This window comes from Apteryx mantelli, chromosome 2, assembly GCF_036417845.1.
Source record: "Apteryx mantelli isolate bAptMan1 chromosome 2, bAptMan1.hap1, whole genome shotgun sequence".
In the NCBI taxonomy this organism is placed as follows: domain Eukaryota; kingdom Metazoa; phylum Chordata; class Aves; order Apterygiformes; family Apterygidae; genus Apteryx; species Apteryx mantelli.
In genome coordinates this window covers 123,998,628-124,025,694 of record NC_089979.1, presented here as the reverse complement: position 1 = coordinate 124,025,694, position 27,067 = coordinate 123,998,628, and the positions used below count along the sequence as shown (strand labels likewise).

The window sequence follows — 27,067 nt, the reverse complement described above, 5'->3', positions numbered from 1 at the left end:
ACAACTTCAAGACAGTCAATAGGCTTTGGGTGAGGCATACTGTTTATAGGGTTTTGAGAAGCCATAAATAAGAGGTGAACCATGGAGTAAAAGTGTTGTCCCACAAGCCTGACTCCACCAGAAACCATGGAGTTGATATTTTCTATGTGGCTGCTCTGGTGTCTCTTCCATAACGTCAAACCTGGGTGTTCGCTTGCATGTTCCATGCTTTTTAACCAGGGTGACTGATCTATGCTGAACTGATTGGTTGAAAGGTTCATAGCCAAGAAACCACTATCTTTTATTTGGAGCCCAGTTCATGGACAAAGAAGCAAGGAAAGCTAAAATTAGTCTTCCTGCACACGTCAAAATAAGAGAACAAACATTAGAGAGTAGATGACAAAACTCACATTTCAGGAAACAAGCACACACATTTTAGAATGACTTCCTACAGGCATGCAATTCTGGGTTTTCTCAGTTGATTTTCCCATTACATGCACAGTCAGGTTTATACATATTGAAAGATTGCTTTTGTCCAAAGTGTTTAAGTGACCTTGGTCACCTGAATAAGAGAAAGCCTCGAAGAGTTGGCTGGTGTGGTGTGAACTAGGCAATAAAGCAGTCAAGTAGTTTTAGAGATGGGCATTCAAGTAAATACCAAAAAAGGAGCAATGTTGCTGTTCATGGACCACTCATTGCTTGTGGGCCCAGCAGGGGATGAGTGAATACACCTCCTTAGGGAAGAGCCATACCAACTTGTCATTTTCCTGGCAGGATTTCAGTTGATTAGAGACAGGTCTGAGTTCATGTGACTTGGAAGCAGACTTGTCTTTCCTTGATTTCTAACTGTTCAGATTCTGGTAGCAGGCTGTGATCAGAAGACAGTGAAGATGAGGTTCACATCTGGTTCTGGATTTCTTCTCAGGCCCTTTTCAGAGATTGACAAGTCCCATTTCATTATCAGCCTCATAGGAGAAAGTGAAACTTGGCTTTAACCCACTTAGTTTGGAACTAACTGGATACCTGAATTGTCAGAGTGGACAAAGTAGAGCTGAAGTAACAAACAACACATCAACACCTGATGGAGCAATATGACAGTATCAAGGAAAGTAAACTTCAGTCTCAATTTAAATCAGATGCTGAAGTGTGGAAAAAGGTTTGTACACCTGGACAGTTCATCCATGTACCTTGAACTGCCAGAGAAATGAAAAAAAGAGGCACTGCCTTGTCAGCCTTTATTATGAGAATTTTGGGGAGAAAATTCAAGTGCAATCAGTTCTGGAAGTCCTAAACACCATTAGCTTTTGCCCTTAATTTAACCTGTTTAGAAATTAACTGGCCCTAACTACTCAGCATTTTGCTGAGTATTATTGATTGAATTAAAGGCAACTATTCTTGACTTAGAAACTTAAGGTTTGTGACCTTGCAGGGGATTGCTGCTTCCCAGCTAGTATTTGTTTTGTTTTGTTTTGTTTTTTTAATCAAGTTGCTTGGTTTGGAGATCCCTCCTTGGAGGAGGTCCAAACATATTTTCATCAGTTTGTTCCAGTGGGTGAGTCTTGGCAGAACCTGGCATAGCTGGGGACAACACAGAAATGAGCCCTGCCTATCAACAAACATAATGTGCTCAAAGCAGTCACCTAGGGATCTGCCTTCTTGTGGCTTTTGGCTCAGGTTGTCTACATTTGGTTAGCCCTTCCCAAGTTAATCTTGTTCAAGTCAAAACTAATCATGTAACAGGATGATACTTAAGATGTGCAGATGGTTTGGATTAGCTGGACAGTTTTCCAGTGTGATATTGGACCCTAATGAAAAAGCCCTTTTTTGGGGATGGAGTAACTTATGCATCATTTGTGAGGATCATGTGCCTATCATAAGTGTTGAGGGGGCCAGAGAGGAATGGGCAATGTCTGAGACAGACCCACCCGGTGCTACAGCTGCGCAGTGAAACACAGAGCTGCATTAGCTGAGAGCTGAAGGCAGTGTAGATGCAGCTAAAGTACATCCAGTTTGAGCACCAGATGTCTGTTCGCTGTGCTCAGTTGTGTGGTGTAGATGCAGGAGCTGCCCCCTGTGTGAGCTTGGGTGAGTCAATCTCTGTGGCCCATCTTTGAAAGCAATGCCTCCTTAATACAGGCTTTTAGGACCGTAGATTGTCTCTTACAGGGTACAGGGACAGGCCCACTTTATCGAGGTGCTTGATCATTATTGTGAACTAGCTAAATGAATACAGCTATCAGTGTCTCTTGAAAATTTGGTAAATAGGAGGTACCATGCAAAAGAGAGGAGCAGTTTGCCATCATGAGGAGTTTATTAATATATATTTTATACAGTATTAGATTCAAGACCTTTTGAGTTCCTACCACACCTACTTCAATGAGGCTTTGTTCTTGTACACCACTTTTGGGAATTACTGCAACACAAATAATTAAGGAGAAGAAATGTTTACCTCAGGCTTAAAATTCAGCCAGCTTGTAACATATTGCCAGCATTCTCCACCCTAAGTGCTCCCAGTGAGCTCATCCTAACCCTCCCCTGCATGCAGGAGCTTCTTCTATACCATTAAAATCATTGGGAGTTTTGCCATTGATTACAAATGGCAGTAAGATCAGAAACCTTAGGTCAGTACCACAGCATGCTAGCAATGAGAAGGACATGTGATTTGGATGAGGAGGGATGGAGAGACTTTTCTCTCAGTCCCTCACAATGGCTCAGAAATCCATTGAAAATGTTAGCAAGGAGTCTTTTTATTTTTTTCTGGAAAAAGCATGTATATTTAATTCCTTCAATGAAACATTTTTAATGGTAGTAAATAGTAAAGTTCTAGAAGGAAAAAAAATTAATTTCTCAGCTAATGGAGGAAAAAGGGGGAAATTACAAATCCCTGGTTGCCTGTTATTGGTTGACTAGCAACATTTGGCCATCTAGAACAATATGAACATAGTTTTAACACACAGGTGGCTACAAGAGAAGTGTTGTACCCCATAAAGCCCGGCATCGCCTTACATTGGCTCAGCCCACTTTTCCAAATATGTTACAAAGCGAATCAGATTGAAACTGTTGTAGTCAGTCTACTCCACTTCAGATAGTTGCATATTCATTTTAGCTTTAGAAAAAAGTTTATGTTGGCATTTTCTGTTCCTTGTAGTCATGCTGGCTTTTCAGAATAGCTTTTGAACTAAAAATACATTTCCTGAAATTCATACATTGGGATAAATAACATCTCTTCCATTACTGCTACCACAGTGAAGTAGAGAGAGAGTGCTAAGACTTTTTTGGAACCAATAAGCAAGTAAATTCTTCAATGCCTGGGTGCAGAAACGTAGCTGTTGAGTCAGTATAGGATTTCACAAGGCAGGCTTTCATTGCAATTTTGCTTGAGTTAGCCCCATAACAGTCTAGCAGCAGCCTACAGGAGCGGCACAGATGCCCTGTTGCTGCACAGATACCCTGTTGCATTTCCAACTTGAGTTTCATCCATAGCCTCTGGCAGACCATCTACCTTAAGCTGGCCATCAGTCCCAGCTATAGGTTTTTCTATGTGAGCAGAAATCAAATTAGGGGTAACACCCAGGTTATGCCTTAGGTTAGTGAAGACATGTTTGCAAAATTGATCAAGAGCCATGTCATAAGGATGTCACCCACCTAATGTGCATTCCCAGCATGCTTTGCACTGTGGTATCTACAGTTATTGTGGTACACAGAGCATGATGCAATATCCTGCACATGGGACCAGTATACTGCCTGTGAATAATGCAGATGAGTAACTGCAGAGTATTTTATTCAGTGCAAACTGAACTCAAAGCAAGCTCGATTCTGCAGATCACAGAGCAACTTCTGCTCCCCCTGAAGTCAATAGAAGTTGACTTCACTTTGCAAATTCACTTTGATTATCCTGGTCTAGACAGAGTGGCACATTCCCTGTTGCAAAGAAAATTGGTAACTGGGCAAGATCAGAGATTTTCTAATGTAAGGTGGGAGGGCTGCTGATGAAAAACTTACCTTCATAATGAGCAATAATACAATCTGTTAATTTACCATTATTAATGAGTTTTCTTCTCTCTCTCTCTGTCTTTTTTTTTCTTTTTCTTTTTTTTTAATATAAACTGAAATTATGTCACCTGTAGACAGGAATAAGGAAAATGGATTTCAGATGCCCAACTTGTGCAAATTTTGTGACATTAAAGTAACAACCTGCTTAAACCAACATGAGTGCAAGAGCAACTGCAACATCACTGCTATTTGTGAGAATAATAATGAAGTCTGTGTTGCTATATGGTAAGTTATTTCTTCATACAGGCAAGGAGGGGAGCACACCCTCATCCATCATTACTTAGTACTTTCCTTGATGTGATATTCGGAATCTCCCTGCTACCTCACCAGGCTCTGCTGTCTCGCTTCCAACTTGTATCTGTGCTCAGCATACTGAGAGTTACTTGAGGTTAACAACAATTCTGATATGAAATGTTCTGGGGATTTTTTTTTAAAGGAGTTCTGTTCCAGCTTACGCTGTTATTGGAAAAGAGGCATGTTTTTGCTCAAACCATTAGACTGCATCCACCCACAGCACTCAAAGAGTAGAAACAGAATTTGAGACTCAGAGAAGATCGTGGTGGCATTTGCTGAAGAAAAGCAGTTCTCTCTAGGTTTAATAACAAACTAGATTATGTACATCTATCACCAGAGCCTTATTTACCATTTATAGGTGGAAATGCTTTCTCTTAATGGGGAAAAATCCTCTCTGTATATACTATCTTTGGTTTAAATATATTAACTTTTATACAGTGTGTGCCTAGTTCTGAAAAATCAAAGGCATACGAAAATGACTTATACACTTTTTTTAGGGATTCTTGAATCTAAACTTGCCTTGCAGTCTAAAAACCAGGATTTTGCTCTCCCATAAACAGTAAGCCAATCCTACCAAAGAAAACCAAAACCAGCCTTTCAAGGTTCATAATTGGATAAAAGCAACAGAACTAAGTATTTGCAACATTGCTGCTGAGTTAGGAGTGTAATTAGAACTACTTACAGAAAAGCATGATTAATTTTTTTTCTGATGGACTAGTTGTGTCCATTGACTTGATGATATTCAACATAATTGGATGCAGACACCATACAATGCAGAAGGAAATACAGAATGTCCAGCATGCACTTTTCCTGTGTTCCTAGAGTAAGTGCTCAGTGTTTGCTATTGCCACACAGAGTGGCTATAGTACAATTTAAGGTACATTCTGGATGTTTCGTGCCAAGTTATCCAGAAGACAAGTGAGTTGAGAACTGTATTTAAATTGCCCTTCCCGTCTGTGTCTTGTGTCAATGAAAGATAATCTGTGGACCATAGCAAAACCTGTGAATGTGGGACAGATTTTAAGCTGTAAATATTTCCCTGACAGGCAACACTGGTTTGCACCAGTTCTATCTTTTTTTTTTTTTTCCAAAATAAAAATGCTGAGGCTAACTCATTCAGTGCAGAAATTATGCTGATTGTAGGCTTCAAAAACAAAACAAAAAAGCCAACCCAGTAGAAATTCCTCAGATTTTGAGGAAATCATTCAGTTTTTATCATAATTTCCCACAGATTTTTACTGTCTGCACAGTGACCACAAAAACCAAAAATATGCTGTGAGGTTCACAGGAGTTCACTGAGCATTAGCTTGAATAATTTGGGGTGAGATTTTCAAAGGCACTCATTACAGCTTAGTGTAATGTGATACAGGGATAGCTGTGCCACTGTACAAATGCCTCAGTGGGGAGGAGTCCAGAAAATTTACCCCATCCATGAAAGCCAGAGAAAAACATACGAAATTCTTTAAATCCCATTTGAGTTCACAAAAGAGGCAAACTTCAGCCAAGCACAGTCCTGTCTGTTCCATTTGTAAAATATTCCTTCTTTGATTTCAATTTTCTCCTTTTCGTTTTTAGGAGACAGAATGATGAAAATAAGACATTAGAAACAATATGCCACGATCCACAGAAAACACTCTATGGTCACATGTTGGATGACTTCAGCTCAGAGAAGTGTCTAATGAAAGAAAAGAAGGAAGATGGAGGATTGATGTTCATGTGTTCCTGTACAGGAGAAGAATGCAATGACATGCTCATTTTTTCAGCAGGTAGGTTTAATAATTTTCCCTGCATTTCTGTGTTGTGCCTTGCAAGCAATATAAAACCTATCCTACCAATGGACTTTGGAGTTGCAGTTTCTGATGGAAAACTTCCAGTGGCTGAGGATATTTTGGTCTCTTCTGAGTCTTGCAAAATCTCCACCTTTCTTTTATGTTTCCAGGGGATATTTCTTCCTGCCAGGCTGTCCTCCTTTTGAAGCACTTCTGATACTCATCCCAAGATGCTGCACTTAAAAGTTGCTTTAATCATGAAAGCAACCTGCTTAAAGTTGTACTGTTGACACACCAAAGTGCAGCATAGGCTAATTACATTATAATACACAAACAAGAGGCAAATGCCATATTTAAGTTCTAGCCTTTTCTAGAAGGCTGTATTGCCATATCATGGCACCTGTATATATAGATCAGTTCCTACTAATTAACCTGATAGAGTGTGAATTTAAAGTCAGCTTCTCTGTGGTAACTGCCCATCTGCACTTTCTTGTTCTGTGATGGGCAGGAAGTACCTAGAAGTTTCCTTTGCTGCTGGATAAGCTACCTCACGTTTACTACAGCTCAGGGTCATGTATTTGAGTTCAATTATACCAGTCAAATCTGAGTACAGAGGGACTCACAAATGTGTAACCAGAGAACCTGTCCCCATTCTGGTTCATGAATGCCTGTAGTGACCACTGCAAATACAGTAAAGGCAGCATAGTTGTGTACAGCCCCTGGCCTACCTTGTGCTGCACACACAAATGCATGTGTGTGTGCATGCACACACTTCACTTTGTTCTCCCACCAGCTAGATCCCACCATAATTCTTTACCTGAGACTCCATCAGGTTTTTCACAGGCAAGTGTGAGATCTTCTGTGGTGAGCTTTGTGTGCACACACTTCTAAGTGACTATGGCACACTGCACCCATGCCTACCACCTGTAAGTTTCTCAGGAAAAGGGGTATAACAAGGGGGAGATAACGAAAGATTGGGATAGTACTTCCACTTTTGCGAAATATGATGCACAGCTGCACTGAGGCTGAGGTGGAGAACTGCATGAATAGTTCTCAGCCCTCCAAGGAGGCTAACTAGTTTAGGTTGCAACACCGTACCAGATTAGCCAAGGGCAAGCTAAAAAGTCTTTGCCCCATTGGTCCAGGCTGTCTCTATCTAGTGCCACCTCCTTACCTCTTCCTCCTCTCCTCCCCAAGCTTGATTTGAAACCAGACAACCTGACAGCCGATCCATGGTTGCATGACCAGCCCTTACTCAGGTGGACTTCAACAAAGCTGAAGTAAATACAGCTACTGATGTGAGCACAGGCAGTAGACCCAGGACCTAATTCTAACAGATTGCCTTGATTTTATCAAAGGGAACATGTTCCCAGTGAAAAGATCTTGCTGTCTATCAACTGACTGGAGTTTCTATACAAAGCTAACCACACTCTTGTGGATTTTGGCTAATTTGTTATAAATTAGTCATGTTATGGCAGTTTCTCCTGGGGCTATATAGCCAAATATAATCAGTCTGTCAAATGTGTGTCTTCTGTGCTTATGTTTATGAGAACCATTCCATAAATCCAACATTAAGTGCCTTCATTCCCATCTACTCTGCAGTCCCCTCACACTGCCAAAGCAGCCTAAAATGATCTGTAGTGTAAATGAAAACCTGGCCTTGTTAATCTAATTCCTTTCACTCTTCGGTTAAGTTCAGCTTTTCCTTCCAGGTCATGTGCTGTTAGCACTGTAGGTGAGTCATGAAAGCTGTGCTCTGCATTCACACGTACTAAGTGAATAACTACAGATAAAAATTGAAGCAACATAAAGCTTCAGTTGTAACATTTCCAGTTCATTCACAAGCGCAAGCCTTAACTCTGAAAGGGCGGGAGGAGATTGAGGCTTTGCCATTCCTATTTCATTGTTGTGGATTAGTGTTACTTTTAAACAAAAACAGCCCCTTTGGGTTGCTTGCCTGCTTAGCCATGGCAGGAAGACAAACGATTTTTACAGTATCAGACATGCGGTTTCCTGTCTGTGTTTAACTTTGAGCAGAACATCACAGCCAGCTGGTCCACGGCTCCTCCAGACAACTAGATAATAGCCTGTAATAATTTTGCCTTTAGAATGACTGTCATCCAGATCTATTCTGTACATTGTTCTTGCTTGGTTTTTTTCTCTCTAGTTGTACACCAGAGTAAAGATTTTTGCTATGTTTTAGCATGTCTTTTCTGTTTAGGCAGAGTGGACAAAAGCTAGTCTAAGAAGACCTGATCAAAATGGGATTGTACTTGCTTATTAGCAGAAACTAAGATTATAAGAAAGGTTGTATTCCTTCACCTATTAATTAGCACTTTTCCTTTGAAGTTATTGCTATAAATGATCAGTGTTCTAACTCTTCATCCTGCTGGATACACATTTAAGACAAACCAGATTTATTTTGTTCCTGGTGTTGCTGAGGTAAGAAATACTCGTGTGGGTGAAGCAACAGGTTCTAATTTCCACCAGAGGTTAGTCACTACATTCCAGTGATTCACAGCTGAGCTGTTGTTGCTTATAAAAGAATTGCTTTATGGCTCTGTCAGCGTGTATCAGTCCCTGATGGTGAAAGGTAAACCTCCTGACTCCATATTTAGACACAAACATCTAAAGATTTTGGGTAGTGTGAGGTATTGTGACTCACTTAAGAGTGGCTTTGGAAATATTTGAAGTGGTTATATCCAAATCAAATGTCTGTTTCTTGTATGGACTTTCGTTTAAATTGCCAATCTGCAAAATAAACAAGATACACTCAAACTAGACATGTGCCTAAATATGCCTGTAATTCTGCTGTGTCGGGGGCTTCTGGCCCTGATTCTGATCACTGGCATTTCAGGCCACAAGTAGCTGGTGGAAAATACTTTGTGCATAGCCATTCCAAACAATGTTCTGTAGTTCTCAGGGAAATAATATCCAGAGACAGGTAGCCATTGTAAATTTGGCTACCCTATTTTTCAATCCTTCTCTTTTTTTGCCAAACATAATTGTGGGTGAATGGCAAGCAGCTTACATCCCTGTGGGTGTAAGAATGCTTCTCACAGCAAAACTCAATGCCAATCTGTTTTAATTATTATTTACTCAAATGTCTAATGTCAGTGTTACTAGAAGGCAAAGCCACAGAGTAAAAACGCAGGAAAAGATTAGCCAAAAAGGGGGAAGAAAAGCCCTGGTTGGCTACGGAGATGTTGGCTAGGTGGCAGACACAGGGGCCTTGTCCTCCTGTCATAGAAAAGATGAGTGCAGGACTGAACTACCAGGGTTTTTCCTTCCTGCTGTCTAGTAGTGTCTGGTGGTTCTTCTGTACAAAACTTTTTGCATTCTCTTCATAAATTTTAGCCTGTTGTGAAGAACCAAAGCTGTCTCTAGCTGTCTGCACAATGCCAGGCTTCTCTTGGTGTTTGGCCAGCTTCGTTCCTCAGCGTTCCCTTTGCCACACCATCTCCCAGCCTTTATTAATCAGCCAGTGGGAGCCTGACAAATCACTAACAAAGTATTTTTGTTGTTGTTTTTGTTTTTGTTTTTTATTACAATCCTAAGCTAGTTGGCTGAGGTCAAGGCTTGTTTATGCAAAGGAAGAGGACTGTGCTCTTTCCAGCCTCATGTCTGACCTGTTTTCCATGGGCAGAGATGACCAGTCACTGTAGCATAGGAGATGGGGTACTTGCGTGTTATGCAGTGTTATGCATAATCTGCCTGTTACCAGTGCAACTCTTTCATTTTGTGCAGGCTCGTTCAGATAAATTCATTCAGCTGCGTATGAAAGGGTGACCTCCACGTTGGAGACTACAGACAAAAAAACAGATCCCTTAAACCACAGGATCATGTGTGCTGTTGTCATATATGCAGTTGTTATCCTGGACATCTGGTTCAAACCCAAGTGAAAATGCAGAGAGTTGGAAATGCACTGCAGATCTATAGCCCAGCTCTTTTAGAGTTATTTCATTTTGTTTTTTTTACATGGTGACTATTTTTCATTCTCACCTGTCTTGCTATGTCATCTAGACCTCCATGTAGCTTGCAAGTAGGTGTCAGTGGGAATATTCAGGTAGACTGTCTTTATTCCTCATGTACTGCAAGATTAGATCATTATTTTGGGCATTCCCACCCCATCATGTCATAGCATGGAAGAAACCTTTAGTAGCAACTGTGTATACAAGTTATAATGGTTGCCTGAGTCATCCAAGCAGTTGCCTTAAAACAGCAAAATTTCAGTAATAGAGATGACTTAACTGGTCAACAGGAGTTCATGGAGATAATGGAGCTGTTTGGGGAAGTGTGCTGGAGGAGGGGAGGATGTTGTGCTGCTAACAATCTTCACATTGATCATAGTTTTCCTAAGTTTGTTAATTGAGAGTGTTAGAGACGTAAGTATTTGATTAATCAATTGTGGCCGTTTCCTGAATCATTTGCCTGAACAAATTACAGCCTATGGATTAGCTGTGTGTCAAGTGCTGTGATTACTCATTGTGTACGGTTGTTACCTGGGAGACGTGGTATTGTTCAGCTCCCTGAATGACCACGGGCATGCCTCCACAATGCGCAGAGACCGCAGCCAAGCATTGATAATGTTTTAGAGTTTCCTTAACTCGGTATGTCTCGCTTGTCTCTAACATGTTGCCCCTGTCTTTTCCTTTCTTTCTCTCCTCTTCCTCTCCTTGCTAGAGTCAAAGCTTTAGTGATTTTTGCTTGACTACATAGAAGGATCTCAGACTTAAGAGCAGACTTAAGACCTGTGCACAAACAGCCGCCAGGCCATAAATACTCATGCGATGAGTTTTCCAGTGCTCAAGGAACAGCAGAAGGGACATGATTACAGCTGGACCGCACCCAAGTGGATTTTAACAAAGGCTTTCATTAATCTGTTTTTCTGTTATCCAGCTAACATGTTCAGAAGGTAACCGTCTTCCCGCTGTCGGGTAAAAGAGGTCAGTAGCATTGCATAATGTTGCACAGAACCTCTCACTGCTTGTATATTGGCATTGTTCGCGTTGTTTCTCTTAGGTATTTGCAGCCACAGAGACCCACCCAAAGCCTGCAGCTGTATGTAACCTAAGGAGGGGCTGAGCGTCTGATTCACTTAGCGGGATAGAAAGCAAATAGAAGGGAAAGAGGCAAAAGAAGGCAAATTTTTGTTTTGCTCTGTTTTATTTTTATTGTGTGCTTCCTAGAAAAATAACCATGCAGAGCTCAGTTACAGATTTATGTAAAAACAAACTAGGTAGTTCTCTTAGAGTCTGGTTGGCATATTTGTTACAATTTGCGTCACTTGAGAGCTTAATAACTGTGGGAATGTGGCCAACCTTTTATCAGGTTGTCATGGAAGAGACTAATAATTACAGACAGAAACAAACTGTAACTAACACTGGCAACATAATATTTTGGGAAAGGTTGGAGGGGTGAAACTCAGGCTGAGAGTAAAAATAGTGGTTAATGTGTGGCATCTGTTGGAACATATTGAAGCTGGAGAGATTGATTTGTTCCAGAAAACCACTAGCAAACAGCAGGAGACACTGAGTTGTGTAACTGAGGCATGTGTCACAGAAACACAGCTACATCATGTAAAATTAGATCATGTTGGTTTTCATATCACTGAGGAGAAAAGCTCAGCTACAACTGTCAAAATGTGTGAGAGATGCCAGGTACACACCCATTTAAGTGACCTATTAGAATGGGAGAGATAAGAAGGAAATGCAACCAGGGGTGGGACATTTTAAACAAATGGGTGCTGTGCCAGAAAACCAAGGAATTATACTTTCTAGCCAACAGTGAAGGAAAAAAAAACAGCAACAAACTATTTGTTCTGTCTTAGAGCCTAACAGTTTCTTAAACCTCCAGAGTGCATACTTGGCAATCAGTTGAAACACAAAATTCTTCTTACAATAGATTAAATATCCACTGCATCATTGCTGTCCAGCCTTTCCACTGAAGTAGACCATCCAGTGGCAATCAAGTTGCCTGCCCTCCTGCCCCCACGACATGATGAAGATGCAGCCATTCCCATCAGGTGGCAGATGCATATGCATGACTCTTCCATCATGTAACTGGGTCATGTAACTGGGGGTTCTCCCCAGGCATAACAGAGATGTCCGAGCCTTGATCACCCCAACGTAGGCAGTCATGTGTCTAGGGCAGAGCTGTTGGCCCCCAGGAGAGAGCAGCCCCAAGTGCGCCACTGCTCTCCAAAACTGCTCATACTGCTGCCTTCCCACCTCTCAGGAGAAGAGGGTAAGTGGTAGAACTGAGCACTGGACTGCATTAAGGGCTCTGAGGGCTGAGCACTGGTTTGCAAGTTGTATGCTGACTGCTGAGCAATGTTCAGACTGATGAATAACCAAAAGGCCAAAGGAATGAGTTCCCACGCCTTTGAGCAAGCATCCTCAGGCCCAAATTCTGAGCCATGAGGGTGGTGGTGCTTTAGAAACGGAGCTTTAGAAATAGACTCTAGAGATGGCTTTGCCTGGTTGCTTTTCTAGCTCTGAGCCTCTACAACAGGCTGAATAGACCTGCCAGCTACTGGTGCTAGTGCCTCTCCAAGGGGCTGCTTCAGCAGATACTGTCATTGGGTTTTTGGATGCCTTGGCAGTATCCTCTTTAAACTAAAAGGTAAAGAGGTGTAGATCAAATGCAAGTTACTAATCTTGATAGTCTAGATTTAGCTAGTTCCAAAAAAAACAAAAACAACAACAACAAAAAAACCCTCTTTCAAATTCAGGAACTGGCTGCACGAATTTCACTTTCAGGAAAGTCTAAAAGAAATGCCATGCTTATTTTCTACTGGGTAGCAATGTAGAGACTGTTAATCATCCACTCTGGTTTTAAAGTCTAATAATCTATTGCATCTGCCATTATGGTTCAGCAAAGAGCTGAGGGAGGGGAGGAACTGATTTTCTGCCACACAAAAATGTTAAGTTGAAAAAAAAATTCTTACTCTCAAGCAAGGATGGAAAATTAAAAATTTTCAAATGTACTGTCAGGATAAAAAATACAGGTTAGTTCAAGGTGCAGCATTTGTATTTGATTATTTCCAAGTATTTTGTGTCAGGTCAACCATTTTCCTAAGGAAAAAGCTCACAAAGAGTAAAAGCAATGAACCCCCTCACCCAAAAACTAATTCCCATAAAATTAGGAGAAGTTTTTAAACATAAAAGTTGGAGCATCCCACATTCCCCATTTTGTCCCCAAAAGAAGGGTTTCTGGTTAAAGTACAGGAATATTTCCCAACTAAAAATGTTTTGCTGAATAATTCCAAATTGGTTTAATTCTAAGACCAAAATCAGGAAGGAACAGGAGGGGGTCAGTTACAGAGTTTCTTCATCCCTTGGTGATTCTTCTGTGGAGAAAAACTAAGTTAACCAAAACAGCTGGTCAGAGTCCGTGAAATTTCATTTCACTGAAATTGAAACATTTTGTGGAATTAGTTTTCAACAAGAAAGTAGCGCTAGAGAGACAGACAGACTTTTTCATATTTTATTTCCAAGTGTCTTGCCCAGAAATCAGCAAGCACTCAAGGTTTAAACTCACATTTTGCCTGATTCAGAATAATCAGAGATGAAAAGCTCTTCCCTGAATCAAACAAATCAGGACTTGAACTTGGAGCTCCCATACCCCAGACTAGTCCTCTCACTGGTGGGGATTAAATACTCACATCTCTTGCCAAATTGCAACATTTGAACAGAATTCTGTTTATGCGAAAACATTCAAAAGGTTTTAGTTTTCATTCCAGTGTGGCATTGAAACCAAACTTTGAAACGTCAGAATTGCTGCAAAACGGAGTTTTCGTCCTCCAGTCAGCTCAAAGGGCTGCTTTGTGTCTCAGGAGCCCGCAAAAAAAATGGATCACAGGCCAGGTTGTGGCCCATATTTTGTGACTGTGTTTCTAGAGGTTGTTGAGACAGTAGACACTAAGCTTGCAATACATCAGTATTGATATGTTTAATGTGATTTCTGCCAATATGGAATATATTCTTGCCCTGCTCTGTGGCTTTGACTAGCAAATGAATAGGCAGCAACTTGAGAAACAGCACAAGCATCGAACAGCATTAAAGCAGTTCTGTCAGTACTAGCTGTGCATTTGTGCTGCCCTGTGCATTAAAGCATGGGCGCCAATTTTATTGGCATTGCTTTATTTCTTGTTTCCAAAGTTCAGTGATACCAAAGTTCAATCAAAGGCACAAAATCCAACCTAAAGAATTGGCAGGCAAATCGATTATGTGCTTTGAAGATTCCTGTCTGAACAAGGGCTGTGCAGGGTTTCCATTTTCCTCGGCACCTGAGCGCTATTCCCTAAAGGGTTAGGTAGTGTTAAGGGTTGTGCAGATGACTTGTGCTTAGTTTAAACCACATACAGGAAGCTTTCTTTTAGCTAGACTTCTCTATTGTTACACTATTTTAATAGGCTCTTTTGAAATTTGAGAATGACTGACCTGTCTGAATAATAGTTCTGGGTGGGGAAAGTTATTTAGGAACATGTTTCAAAACCTGAAAGGCTGTTTTATTTAACCATTTTCTTGCCTGCCTGTTCAGCCGTGTTTTGCTCATAAGGGTGTTGAAAAAGAGGAGGCCGCACTGGCATTTACAAAATTATGAGTTTTGTTTAATAAGCATTTATCTGTAAGCAGATGAACATATTTATTCTTAGATTCCTGCTGTCAAGCCAGGAAATGTTGGCTAGTCACTATGCAAACATACAGATACACTCTCAATTTTGATCCCACCCTGACTTTGTACACTGGTTCATCTGAGAAGTACCCCAACCTCAGCTGTGCTGGAAAGGCTGATACTATTTTGGTCAAATCAGCAGTCAAAATTATAAGCAGTTACAGAAGTGTTTACTTGGACCAGCCGTCAGTGCCACCAGCTCTGTGCTGCTGCTTTCCCCCTTAATCCTGCTGGCAGGCAGCTCAGTCCCTTCTTTCTAAGCTCGAGGCTCAGCAACGGAAATCCTAACTCACAGTTCTCCCTGTTTGGTGCTCGTTCCTGCACTCCGTGAGCTTTGATTGGGCCAAAGCTGAAAATGAGCACACGCTTTGTCCCTGCTGTGCAGGATGTGCAGCCATATGCTTTTCACCCCTTTCCTCCCTGCTTCCTCCAAAGGCCTCTGCCAAAGTGGATGTGACACTTTGCAGCAGGGCTGCAGGACAATACAGGGCTCAGGGGAAGTGGCCAAACTGCTCAGCCTCTGCTTTGTTCACATTTCTTTTTTCATTCTTTTCCAAGTGCCATTTGCAACATCAAATTTCTCCCTCCCTCCCACCAGAAATCCCCCTGTACCACAGGCAGAACTTTCTCTTTAACAAGAAGAGGATGAGCCAAAGGGTCTGTGAAGTCTGCTGGAGACTTCTCAGTTTTAGGTCAAAGTAATACAGGCCACACTTGGACGTAATAGAAATGGCCAGAGACCCTCAGGCAGGCAGGGTAGCCATAATAGTCATGAAATGGAGGCTCTGGGCCAGTTTCTTTCTTCTTAGTTAGATCTGCATGTTCACCCAGCTACCTGGAGTCGTGAGGAGAAATTTGAAAGACAACTAATATATCTGGGATTTTTTTCTCCCTCATTTAGAGAGACATCTACATTTCAAATATCTGGACTACATATTGCAGCTCTAAGGCAAAGAAAAAGGGCTTAGAGTTCCCTAAAATGGCACACTAATCTCTGTTAACAGTTACACCACATGATGTAGGTGACATATCGTTCAGTTCCAACAGCAGAGTCCAAACTAAGTATTCTTGGCTGTGGTCAGGAGAAAAAGAAAGCAGCAGAACCCCACACATGCTCGTCAAAACTACCTTATCTGATTGTTACAGATCACAGTTGCGTTCACAAAATTGTGCCCTGCTTGCAGCCAAAACTGCAAAACAGAGCCATTCTAGTGAAATAATCAGTTGTCCGCGCCAGGATGTTTTCCTAGATCTTTACAAAGCAGGTTTTCTGAGAGCAAAGAATGCACACAGGAATAAGCAATGTAAGACTTCTGTTTACCAGCAGTGGCATGGGACTTTCTAACTATACTCCTCCAGTAAGAGCTGCAAGAAATCTGGGTATTTGCTCCTTCTCTTCAACAGGTTGAGAAGCAGAAGGAACACAGCTAATCTGTGATAAACTTTTAAATATAGGTGTGTTACTAACATTTGGTGCCAAGGTAAATTACTTGAGAAAGATGATATGTGGATTGCATGGGTTTGGGAGAAGGCTTGATCTGGTTCTGAGCTTAAAAGGTTCATTTGCATAAGTAAAAGTAAATGCATATCTTTGTAGGTGAAGCAGGGGTGCTATTAAGGAGTGCCACTAACCTGTGCTAGCTGGGAATGTCAGTGCTAGAAAGAGACTTTTGCTTCCTTGAAACCCTATCAGAGAGGCTAGGATTGAGTTACTTGCTGTACATCTGATTGATGAACCTTTCAAACAGAGGAAGCAAATCGTGGTTCAGGATTCATGCCTTCTTCCAAGTAAAGAATGTACTCTTCATATGTCCTGTCACCTGCCTTTGAATGGCTGATGGCCCCTGCTGCTTGCCAACTAACTGTGTTCTTAATGTAAAAAGTGATTGTAGGTGAAATTGGAGGGTAAGAGGTACTGCTCGTTCTAACTGTAAACTCTTTTCCCCCATCCCTTTCAGCATGGCTCACCTTCATTTTGAGAAGCTTTTCTCCTGCACAGTTTAGGGGAAACAGGGGCTTTTGTCTGATGTAGTTAGTGGCAACTTTCCCTCAGAGCTTATTATACTTTTCTTTTTCATATTGACTTATTTGGCCTGATACGCAGAACCTGAGTCAGTGACATTGCTATAATGATCCCCCAGAGTGTCGTGCTGCCAGCATGAGCCACTTTTGTTACCACTTCAGTTGTTTTAATCCTTTCAGATTAGACCCCTAGGGCCTCTTCCAATCAATCCTCTCCCTCCCTCCACAAAGATAATATAGTACATTTGCACTGACTCAAAGGAAGAAATGGGCTAGGAGACTGCATTTCCATGGGCCCAATCAAATCGGGTTCAGAAATCCACTAAAGCACAGTAAAATAAACTCTGTTCCTCCCTCCCTCATTTATTTTCAAGAGAAAACTGTTTTCTTGTAAGCAGTGAGAACTTAGGTTCTTAGGTTTTTGCACAAAGGCCTCAATTGCATGAGCTTCCCTTCTCTAAAAAATCCCCCAAACTGACCTAGAAGGGTCACTTCTAGAGATGAAAGGGCAGCACACACTCTTGTGCCTTGTGGTTGGTCCCCTAAGAATACGTTATAGACTTCACCAGCTAAGAAGTTTGTACTAAACCACCTACTGTTTTGCAACATGGCAGCCAGTGTACAACCAGCAAATGACACACAGGATGTTTTCAGTTACATAAATCTGTGCAGAAAATACATGGTGTGACAATTCTCAGATGTGTCATACATGCCTGACTGTGCCTGTAGGATTCAAACACTTGCGTACATAAAGCATTTGAATTTATTTTAGCGATGCTCTTTCACAGACATCTAAGTATGAGAATGCTTTTCAGATGTGTGTGCAGGCATACATAGTGTGCTTGAATATTAGGATGAAGTGGTTGTGCATGTACAAGCTCGCTGAAGATGTCATTGGAGGGATCCTACCAAAATATGCTGGATTTGGAGTAGTAACTGGGCAAGTGGGAATTCACGTGCTGCATTGTCTATTTATTTATCAGTCCAGTTCCTCTTAAAAAAATTAATGTTTTCTTGTAATTACTGGTTAAAGGGCATATCTGTCAAAGTAAGTGCAGAAGATTTTGGCTATCAGTTTCAGGAAAGTGAAGTTTTCATCCATAATGTATAAGAGCCTGAGAGAAGAACAAATCTGTTAAATTACATTAGTTTCTTGCTCATTCTATTCTGGCTTCTTATAAAATAAGCAGACAGTGAAGTGCTGATAAGTGGAGGCCTATTTACAAAACAGCATTTAGAGGTAAGAAACTAGTGATCATTTTTATTACTTACTGTTAGTGGAGGAAATCATGAGTTGTGCTTTGGATAAAAATCAGATTATAGATTACTGACAGCCTCCTGTATACATAAAGCTAAGATATTGTTTAATGTATAAACTTCAACCATGCCTTCCTTCTGTTTTCCTTTACAGAGAACCCCCATAAACCAGAAGAGAAAGATGAAATTTCCAAAGTCACAATCATAAGTCTTGTCCCATTACTGGTGATTTCTGTTGCTGTGATTGTTATATTTTACGCCTACCGCACTCATAAGAAGAGGAAGCTCAACAAGGCATGGGAGAAGAATGTTAAGCCTAGGAAGCATAAGGACTGCAGTGATGTTTGTGCTATTATGTTAGATGATGACCGCTCAGACATCAGCTCTACTTGTGCCAACAACATCAACCACAACACAGAATTGCTGCCCATTGAGTTGGACATTGTTGTTGGCAAAGGAAGGTTTGCTGAAGTGTATAAAGCCAAATTGAAGCAAAACACATCTGAGCAGTATGAAACCGTGGCAGTCAAGATCTTCCCCTATGAAGAATATGCCTCCTGGAAAACAGAGAAAGACATTTTTTCAGATGTTAACCTCAAACACGAGAACATCCTCCAATTCCTGACAGCAGAGGAGCGCAAGACAGATCTTGGTAAACAGTATTGGTTGATCACTGCCTTCCATGCTAGAGGAAACTTGCAGGAATACCTCACACGGCACATTATCAGCTGGGAGGACCTCTGGAAACTGGGTGGGTCCTTGGCCCGAGGGATCGCCCATCTGCATAGCGATCACACGCCCTGTGGTCGTCCCAAAACACCTATCGTGCACAGAGACCTGAAGAGCTCCAACATCCTGGTGAAAAATGATTTAACCTGCTGTCTCTGTGACTTTGGGTTATCCCTGAGGCTGGATCCTTCTCTGTCTGTGGATGATTTGGCTAACAGTGGACAGGTAAGTTAAAAGCTTGAAGAGGTATGTGTTTTATACCAGTTGGTGTGTCAGCTGCTGGGGTGAAAAGAGGAGAAAAAATAACATGCTGCCTTATCTATTTAAAATTGTTAGAAATAAATGTGACTGTTTATAAAGAAAGAAACTCTAAACTTAACATTAGAACAACAGTGACAGCAGTGTGATGAAAGTTTTGTTATGATCAGAGACCCACATACATACACAGTGCAACCATCCTCTATATACATTTACACTGAAGTACATATGGGTTTGTCAGCTACTGTTTGTAGTGCTGCTGCCATGCACATACACATACGATAAGGATGTGCTCCACATTGTGATGTTGTGCCACAGTTTCCAGGCCTGACTGTACTACCGCTTTGTGTGAGTGGACCCACTTCTGGTGTACCCCAGCATATGTGAAGTCAGTCCTCTGTCCCCAGGAGGAGTGAGCAGATAAATGGAGAGATAGATCATCCCTTTAAAAGGCCAAAAATAAGCCTGTTTAAGATTATGGTACTTTACCCATATGCAAACAAATGCAAGAATGTCAAATAGAAATAATTGCCCTGTTGTTGCCTTTTCAACTAGGTAGCATGGATAATACTCATCTACTTCACAGGGATGCCAGGAGGATATTTATGAATGCTTTGAAAATGAAATCCTTCAAGTGCATCTCTAAATATTGGCTCTTTTGATGAAAACTCCTGTGCTATAAATTCAGACCATGTATTAAGTGAATTAATCCCTATTTAATTACCATGTATAATTATATATAGGTTCACAAATAATAAATAAGCAAATAAATAAAATATTTTCTCATTTTTCTGGTCAGCCTTAGGTGGTAATATTCAAGGCAGAATGTTTGGAGTACAAAGCCATCTTATTTCCCATTTACCCAACTACACTTCCATATAATGCAAAGGTAGCCTTTATTGACTATAGAATACCAGTGCCCTTAGTGACTGGCTGGAAAACATCTTTTTCCCCGTTAGAATCTTTGTGGTCTGCCCATCCATGATGGGTAATATTTGCTGACATTCCTTAATGTGGGTGCATAAATCTGGACCTTTGTCCCATTGTGTTCAAAGAACTGGTAGGCGCCAGCAAGGCCATCAGTTCCTCGTCTCAACAGGATTGGCGACCTTATGGTCTCCTCAGTCAGATAAGAAGGGATATCTGCTGCTGCTCTGACTGACACACCTCAGGCCACAAAACACCTCCTAACAGCATGTGAGAAATATGAGGGCTCCAGTAAAAAAGATCAAAAAGTCCCCAAAATGTTATTATACCAAAGGAAGAGAGCTGGTCCCTCACTAGAAGTTTTGGAGAAGTAAGAACTGAAATGCAGACTGGTCTTTGCAAAAAGAAAGCATATCTAGATTCCAGAGTGGCAAGCAATTGCTGGAGTTTAGGTACTTAAAAATGCCTTTGAGACTCAGGACTTGAGTTTCCAAAGATACAGGAAAAGTATCTTTGACCCAAAGACCTAATAATCTAAAAGGACAGAAACGGAGAAGAACAGATGATATATCCTAAGCAGGAAGGAAATGTGATTGACTTGATATCATTCTTGAAGTCATTTTAAATTTTCTCTGCGTTTCCCATTGTACTTTTCAGTTATATGGCTTCGTCATCCATTGTCCTGTAAAGCTACATAATCATTTTCACTGTTGCAAAGGTGGTGCGAAATGTTGCCAGAAAAGAATGGCACTTTGTGCCAATGTTAAGAATCTGTATTTGAGCACCATTAACTCTTGTTAAAATCAGTGGGATTTGGGAGAGGGGGGACTATGGGCCGTAGTGTGCAGGTATCCCTTCTCATGTTGTGGAGAAGATCTGCTTGGGGAAGAAGGTGTGTGTTGGAGAAGGGATGGAGGGTAGGAACAGCCTTCGCTGCAGAGTTTTCATGTTTTGTAGGGCAGGGAGATGCTGGTGTACTCAGTGGTGCTGAGACATCCTCCTCCTAAATGCTTGTTCTTTGTATGAGTGTTGCTTACAAGCTTGGCCTTAAATTCATCACAGACTGTATTATAAGCAATGTATCTTTGGGATCAATTGCAGAGGTATTTTGCTTTCCTCTGTTTATAAAGAATACTCTTTGGGTATTTTTGACTAGGGAATTCTCTGCTGTTGCAAGGTCGTATGACAGAAGCAATGTCCTTGAACTCTCCTGCTGTCTTCTTATGGTGCATTACACTTTTTGTGGCACTTTTTCCCAATTGGCCTGAGCCTGAGGTGATAAGACATGTTTGCAGAAGCATGTAAAATGGATGTTGTAGGGCTCCCTCAGGACTATACATTTGTGATGTGGCTGCCTGCAATTGCAGACCCTATAACTGAAATAATCTTTTGCAGTCCTGTTTGCTGCTGGGCTCCACAGCGATGACTGTAGTGCAGTCCAATGGCTCATTAGGTCATAATCTAGAGCACAACAAAGCTGCTAAAATCATTGCTGAAAATCACTCAACATGTATAAACTTTATGAGAAGCATTTTTCACACAATGGGTCAAATGTGTGCTTCTGCATTCAGTATTTGTGTATTTGTTTTCTTCTGCCAGGCCTGCATTTTACCACTTTGGTTTTAAGACATACCATGAAAAGAAATAGTTAACCCTATAATATGCAGCGTGAAAGAATACAATGTGTTTCATGCTCATCTGAGAGGCACTCAGTAAACGGCAACTGCCAAAGAGCAGAGTTTATCTCTGTGAACAGCCAAAGCGTGAGAAAACTTGTCAGTAGCAAAATCATTTGTTTAGGAAGCTACCAAGGGCTTCCTTTTTTTTTGTTTGGTTTTTTTTTTAGAGTTTAGTTTATACCAAGGGAAGTGCAAGTAAGTTGGTAGTCAAGACAATGCAAGATTCCCCTGGCAGCAGAAAATATGACCTGTGGCAAGTATAGCCTGCATTGTTGGGTACATGTCAAATGGCACAGTTTCTATGAAAGCCAAAGTCAAGTCACAGCAGAATCTAAAACATGAATTACATTTTCAGCTCTTGAGCACTCTCCTACCTCCCTTCCTGTAGGTTGGCACAGCAAGGTACATGGCCCCTGAGGTTCTGGAGTCCAGGATGAACCTAGAGAACGTGGAGTCCTTCAAGCAAACAGATGTGTACTCCATGGCTTTGGTCCTCTGGGAAATGACATCTCGCTGTAATGGCGTCGGAGGTAAGTGCCATCTTTTTCTTATCTCTGTCCACGTTTGGACAGACGTGCTCTTGCAGCTCTTAGTGGGCATGGATGGTTCTTTTAAAATCTTAGCAGTTGTTCTAATGTACCTGGATACTGCAAGCTAACAGGCCTTTGGTATTGTGAGAGGCACCTGTTCATGAGCAGGCTTGAAGAGCGAGCATCTGAGAGAGTGAGAAAACTGGTCCTTGATTGGTGTAAGGATAAATTTGCTGTTAGGTAGACCACTTTGAGAGATTGTTAATGGCTTTTTTTTCACAGAATCACAGAATCACAGAATCACTGAGGTTGGAAGGGACCTCTGGAGATCATCTAGTCCAACCCCCCTGCTCAAGCAGGGTCACCTAGAGCACATTGCACAGGATTGCATCCAGGCGCATTTTGAATATCTCCAGAGAAGGAGACTCCACCACCTCTCGGGGCAACCTGTTCCAGTGCTCTGTCACCCTCACAGTGAAAAAGTTTTTCCTCATGTTCAGATGGAAGTGTCTGTGTTTCAGTTTGTGCCCATTGCCTCGCGTCCTGTCGCTCGGCACCACTGAAAAGAGTCTGGAGCCATCCTCTCGACACCCTCCCTTCAGATACTTGTACACGTTGATAAGATCTCCTCTCAGCCTTCTCTTCTCCAAGCTAAACAGGCCCAGCTCTCTCAGCCTTTCCTCATAAGAGAGATGCTCCAGTCCCCTAATCATCTTTGTGGCCCTTCGCTGGACTTGCTCCAGTAGTGCCACATCCCTCTTGTACTGGGGAGCCCAGAACTGGACACAGCACTCCAGATGTGGCCTCACCAGGGCTGAGTAGAGGGGGAGAATCACCTCCCTCGACCTGCTGGCAACACTCTTCCTGATGCACCCCAGGATACCATTGGCCTTCTTGGCCACAAGGGCACATTGCTGCCTCATGGTTAACTTGGTGTCCACCAGCACTCCCAGGTCCTTCTCAGCAGAGCTGCTTTCCAGCAGGTCAACCCCCAACCTGTACTGCTGCATGGGGTTATTCCTCCCCAGGTGCAGGACCCTGCACTTCCCTTTGTTGAATTTCATGAGGTTCCTCTCTGCCCACCTCTCCAGCCTGTCCAAGTCTCTTTGAATGGCAGCACAGCCCTCTGGCGTATCGGCCACTCCTCCCAGTTTTGTATCGTCAGCAAACTTGCTGAGGGTGCACTCTGTGCCTTCATCCAGGTCATTGATGAAGAAGTTGAACAAGACTGGACCCAGGACTGACCCCTGGGGGACACCGCTAGCTACAGGCCTCCAACTAGACTCTGTGCCACTGATCACAACTCTCTGAGCTCTGCCATTCAGCCAGTTCTCAATCCACCTCACTGTCCACTCATCTAACCCACACTTCCTGAGCTTGTCTATGAGGATGCTATGGGAGACAGTGTCAAAAGCCTTGCTGAAGTCTAGGTAGACAACATCCACTGCTCTCCCCTCATCTACCCAGCCAGTCATTCCATCATAGAAGGCTATCAGATTGGTTAGGCATGATTTCCCCTTGGTGAAGCCATGCTGACTACTCCTGATCACCTTCTTTTCCTCCACATGCGTGGAGATGGCTTCCAGGATGAGCTGCTCCATCACCTTTCCAGGGATGGAGGTGAGGCTGACTGGCCTGTAGTTCCCTGGGTCCTCCTTCTTGCCCTTTTTGAAGACTGGGGTGACATTGGCTTTCTTCCAGTCCTCGGGCACCTCTCCTGTTCTCCATGACCTTTCAAAGATGATGGAGAGTGGCTTAGCAATAATGTCCGCCAGCTCCCTCAGCACTCGTGGGTGCATCCCATCAGGGCCCATGGATTTGTGGGTGTCAAGTTTGCTTAAATGATCTCTAACCCACTCCTCCTCCACCAAGGGAAAGTCTTCCTCTCTCCAGACTTTCTCTCTTGCCTCCAGGGTCTGGGGTTCCTGAGGGCTGGCCTGACCAGTAAAGACTGAAGCAAAGAAGGCATTCAGTAACTCTGCCTTCTCTGCATCCTTCGTCACCAGGGCACCCACCCCATTCAGCAAAGGGCCCACATTTTCCCTAGTCTTCCTCTTGCTGCTGATGTATTTGAAGAAGCCCTTCTTGTTGTCCTTGACATCTCTAGCCAGATTTAATTCCAAACGGGCCTTAGCCTTCCTCGTCGCATCCCTGCATACTCTGACAACATTCCTGTATTCATCCCAAGTGGCCTGTCCCCCTTTCCACTTTCTGTAGACTTCCTTCTTCTGGTTGAGTTTTGCCAGGAGCTCCTTGCTCATCCATGCAGGTCTCCTACCTCCTTTGCTTGACTTCCTACTCATAGGGATGCACCGCTCTTGAGCCTGGAGGAAGTGATGTTTGAATATTAACCAACTCTCTTGAACACTCCTTCCTTCCAGGGCCCTCACCCATGGGATTCCTCCAAGTAGGTCCCTGAAGAGGACAAAGTTTGCTCTCCTGAAGTCCAGGGTTGCGATCCTACTTGGTGCCCTGCTGCCTCCTCGCAGGATCCTGAACTCCACCGTCTCATGGTCACTGCAGCCAAGGCAGCCCCCAACCTTCACATCTTCCACCAGTCCTTCTTTGTTTGTTAGTACGAGGTCCAGCAGCACACCTCTCCTTGTTGGCTCCTCCACCACCTGGGTCAAGAAGTTGTCACCAATGCTCTGCAGGAATCTCCAGGACTGTTTGTGCCTAGCTGTGTTGTCTTTCCAGCAGATATCGGGGTGGTTGAAGTCCCCCATGAGAACCAGGGCCTGGGATTGTGAGGCTACTTCCAGCTGTCTGTAGAAGGCCTCATCAACTTCCTCATCCTGATCAGGTGGCCTGTAGTAAACACCCACAACAGTGTCACCTCTATTAGCCTGCCCTTTGATCCTTACCCATAAGCTCTCGACTCGCTCTTCATCCACCCCTAGGCACAGCTCAATACTTTCCAGTTGCTCTCTCACATAAAGAGCAACTCCACCACCTCGCTTTCCTGGCCTGTCTTTCCTAAAAAGCACGTAGCCATCCATGACAGCACTCCAGTCATGCGAGCTATCCCACCATGTCTCTGTAATGGCAATGAGATCATGGCCCTGCGACCGCACAGATATCTCTAGTTCTTCCTGTTTGTTCCCCAAGCTGCGTGCATTGGTGTACAGGCATTTCAGGGAGGTGATCGAGCATGCAGGTTTCCCAGGAGGGGTAAAAGAGGGTCCTCCATAGCCACATCCCATGCGCACTTCCCTGGCTGCATTCACCTGTTGGAGGCATCCTGACTTGAGCAGTCTTTTGCCAACTACCCTGTCACTATAACTCTCCCCTTCCCCCATCTTTCCTAGTTTAAAGCCCTCCTTACCAGGTTGGCCAACCTGTTGGCAAAGACCTGTGTGCCCCGCCTCGTGAGGTGGATCCCATCTCTCGCCATCAGTTGTCTATCTTCAAACAGGGTCCCATGGTCGTAGAAACCAAAACCCTGTTGCCAACACCAGCGGCGCAGCCAGTCGTTAACCTGGAAAGTCCGTCTCCTCCTCCTCTCATCCATCCCCCTCACTGGCAGGATTGAGGATTTTCTTTAAACTACAACATCTTGAGAAGCCACAGATTGACTCTGTCTGGCTGTCCTGATCCAAAATGATCAGAAACATAAGAGAGCCTGAAATAATAAGACCAAGAAGTGGTAAATGCCCTCCATTTGCCTTCATTAATTGTTAATTCTGAAATGTAATGAGGGCGTTGCGAGTGTCACTTTTATTAATTGATCATTTCAGTAAGAACTGTCATAGCAATCCAAAAATGTTTCTACTTTCACAAAAAGCCCAGCTGCAGCCCATCATTTTCTGTGATGTTGCAAGAGATCATCCACATATAAAACAAACATCCCTTGGTTTTTCGAAGTGCAGTTAAAAAAATAAGTGGAACTTACTATCAGAACTGCATCAGGAAGAGCTGCTGTGCTTGTTCATATTCAGAGTTTGTTCATGGAAACAAAATCTCCATGTCTGCTTTGCATAACGCTGATGCAGAATTCCCAGTTTGCCGCAGTGGTATGTGCTAGAAGTTGTTGTTGAGATATCTGCATTACATATCGCAGTATTTGAAGGTTTTCACCTTAATTCAGGGACTAAAATGAGACTAAGTTACATACAAAATTCTTCAGTCTCGTGGTAGTGTCTGACATTCATGGGTGTTTGCAGCTAACAAAAGCTTCTGCACACTCTGGGACTTGCACAGGCAGACTAAGGAACGAGGGTGTTGCAGGTAATACTAACAGATGTTATGGTAGATGTGAAACTATGGTTCAGTTTGCTATCCTACTTCCAAAACCACAGAAGCTAACTTTTTGGCAGACTTGGCCCAGTTGCATCTCCAAGGGCTGCCACAGAGATGGGACAATCCTGCAGTGTAGAGCACTGCAGTATTGGGAACATAGTGTATAACAGGGGCACCAATGTCCATGGGAAGACATGCTGTTGCTAGCTGCTGCCTGTTTCTCTGCTGACATCTGTGGGATACCACAAGGGTGTCCGTGGAGGTCTCTGGAGAGGCTCTGCAGGATGGCTGTGTGGCTACATCAGGGTGGCTGTGTTCAGGAGGGAGGAATGCCTCCACCTCAGGCTCCTTCTATGTCCAACCAGCATTTGGTCTTGGGGGGTGAGCTAGGCTGTGGATAACAGATTTGCCCCTAGTTGCACCCTGCCAGGAAAGCTACAAAACAACTATGTGTGCATTCAGCTAGTCCTAGCATAAAAGCATGAAAAAGAATTATTTTCTAGTCAAGCATTTCAAGATAAAAAACATTTGGTGCTTCCAGAACTGAACCTCAGTTTGGCATCTTCCAAGGCAAACCTATTCACATTTAACTCTTGTAGGCCTGTATGTTTCTAAATATATTGGCGCAACCTCAGCTTTTCATTTGCATCTT

General features: G+C 42.7%; 1 protein-coding gene across 4 annotated transcripts in view; it reads left to right on the top strand.

The window, feature by feature from the left end:
* Positions 1-27,067, top strand: part of TGFBR2 (transforming growth factor beta receptor 2) — a 65,295-nt gene that overhangs the window by 25,496 nt on the left and 12,732 nt on the right. For 2 of the 4 annotated variants that reach the window (XM_067291470.1, XM_067291468.1), the window contains exons 2-5: positions 4,111-4,257; positions 5,902-6,092; positions 18,208-19,007; positions 22,035-22,176. In XM_067291470.1, the coding sequence (XP_067147571.1) occupies positions 4,111-4,257; positions 5,902-6,092; positions 18,208-19,007; positions 22,035-22,176 (1,280 nt within the window). Of the gene's footprint in view, positions 1-4,106; positions 4,258-5,901; positions 6,093-18,207; positions 19,008-22,034; positions 22,177-27,067 lie in introns of all 4 variants that reach the window. The other 2 variants (XM_067291471.1, XM_067291469.1) reach the window with 1 other exon arrangement.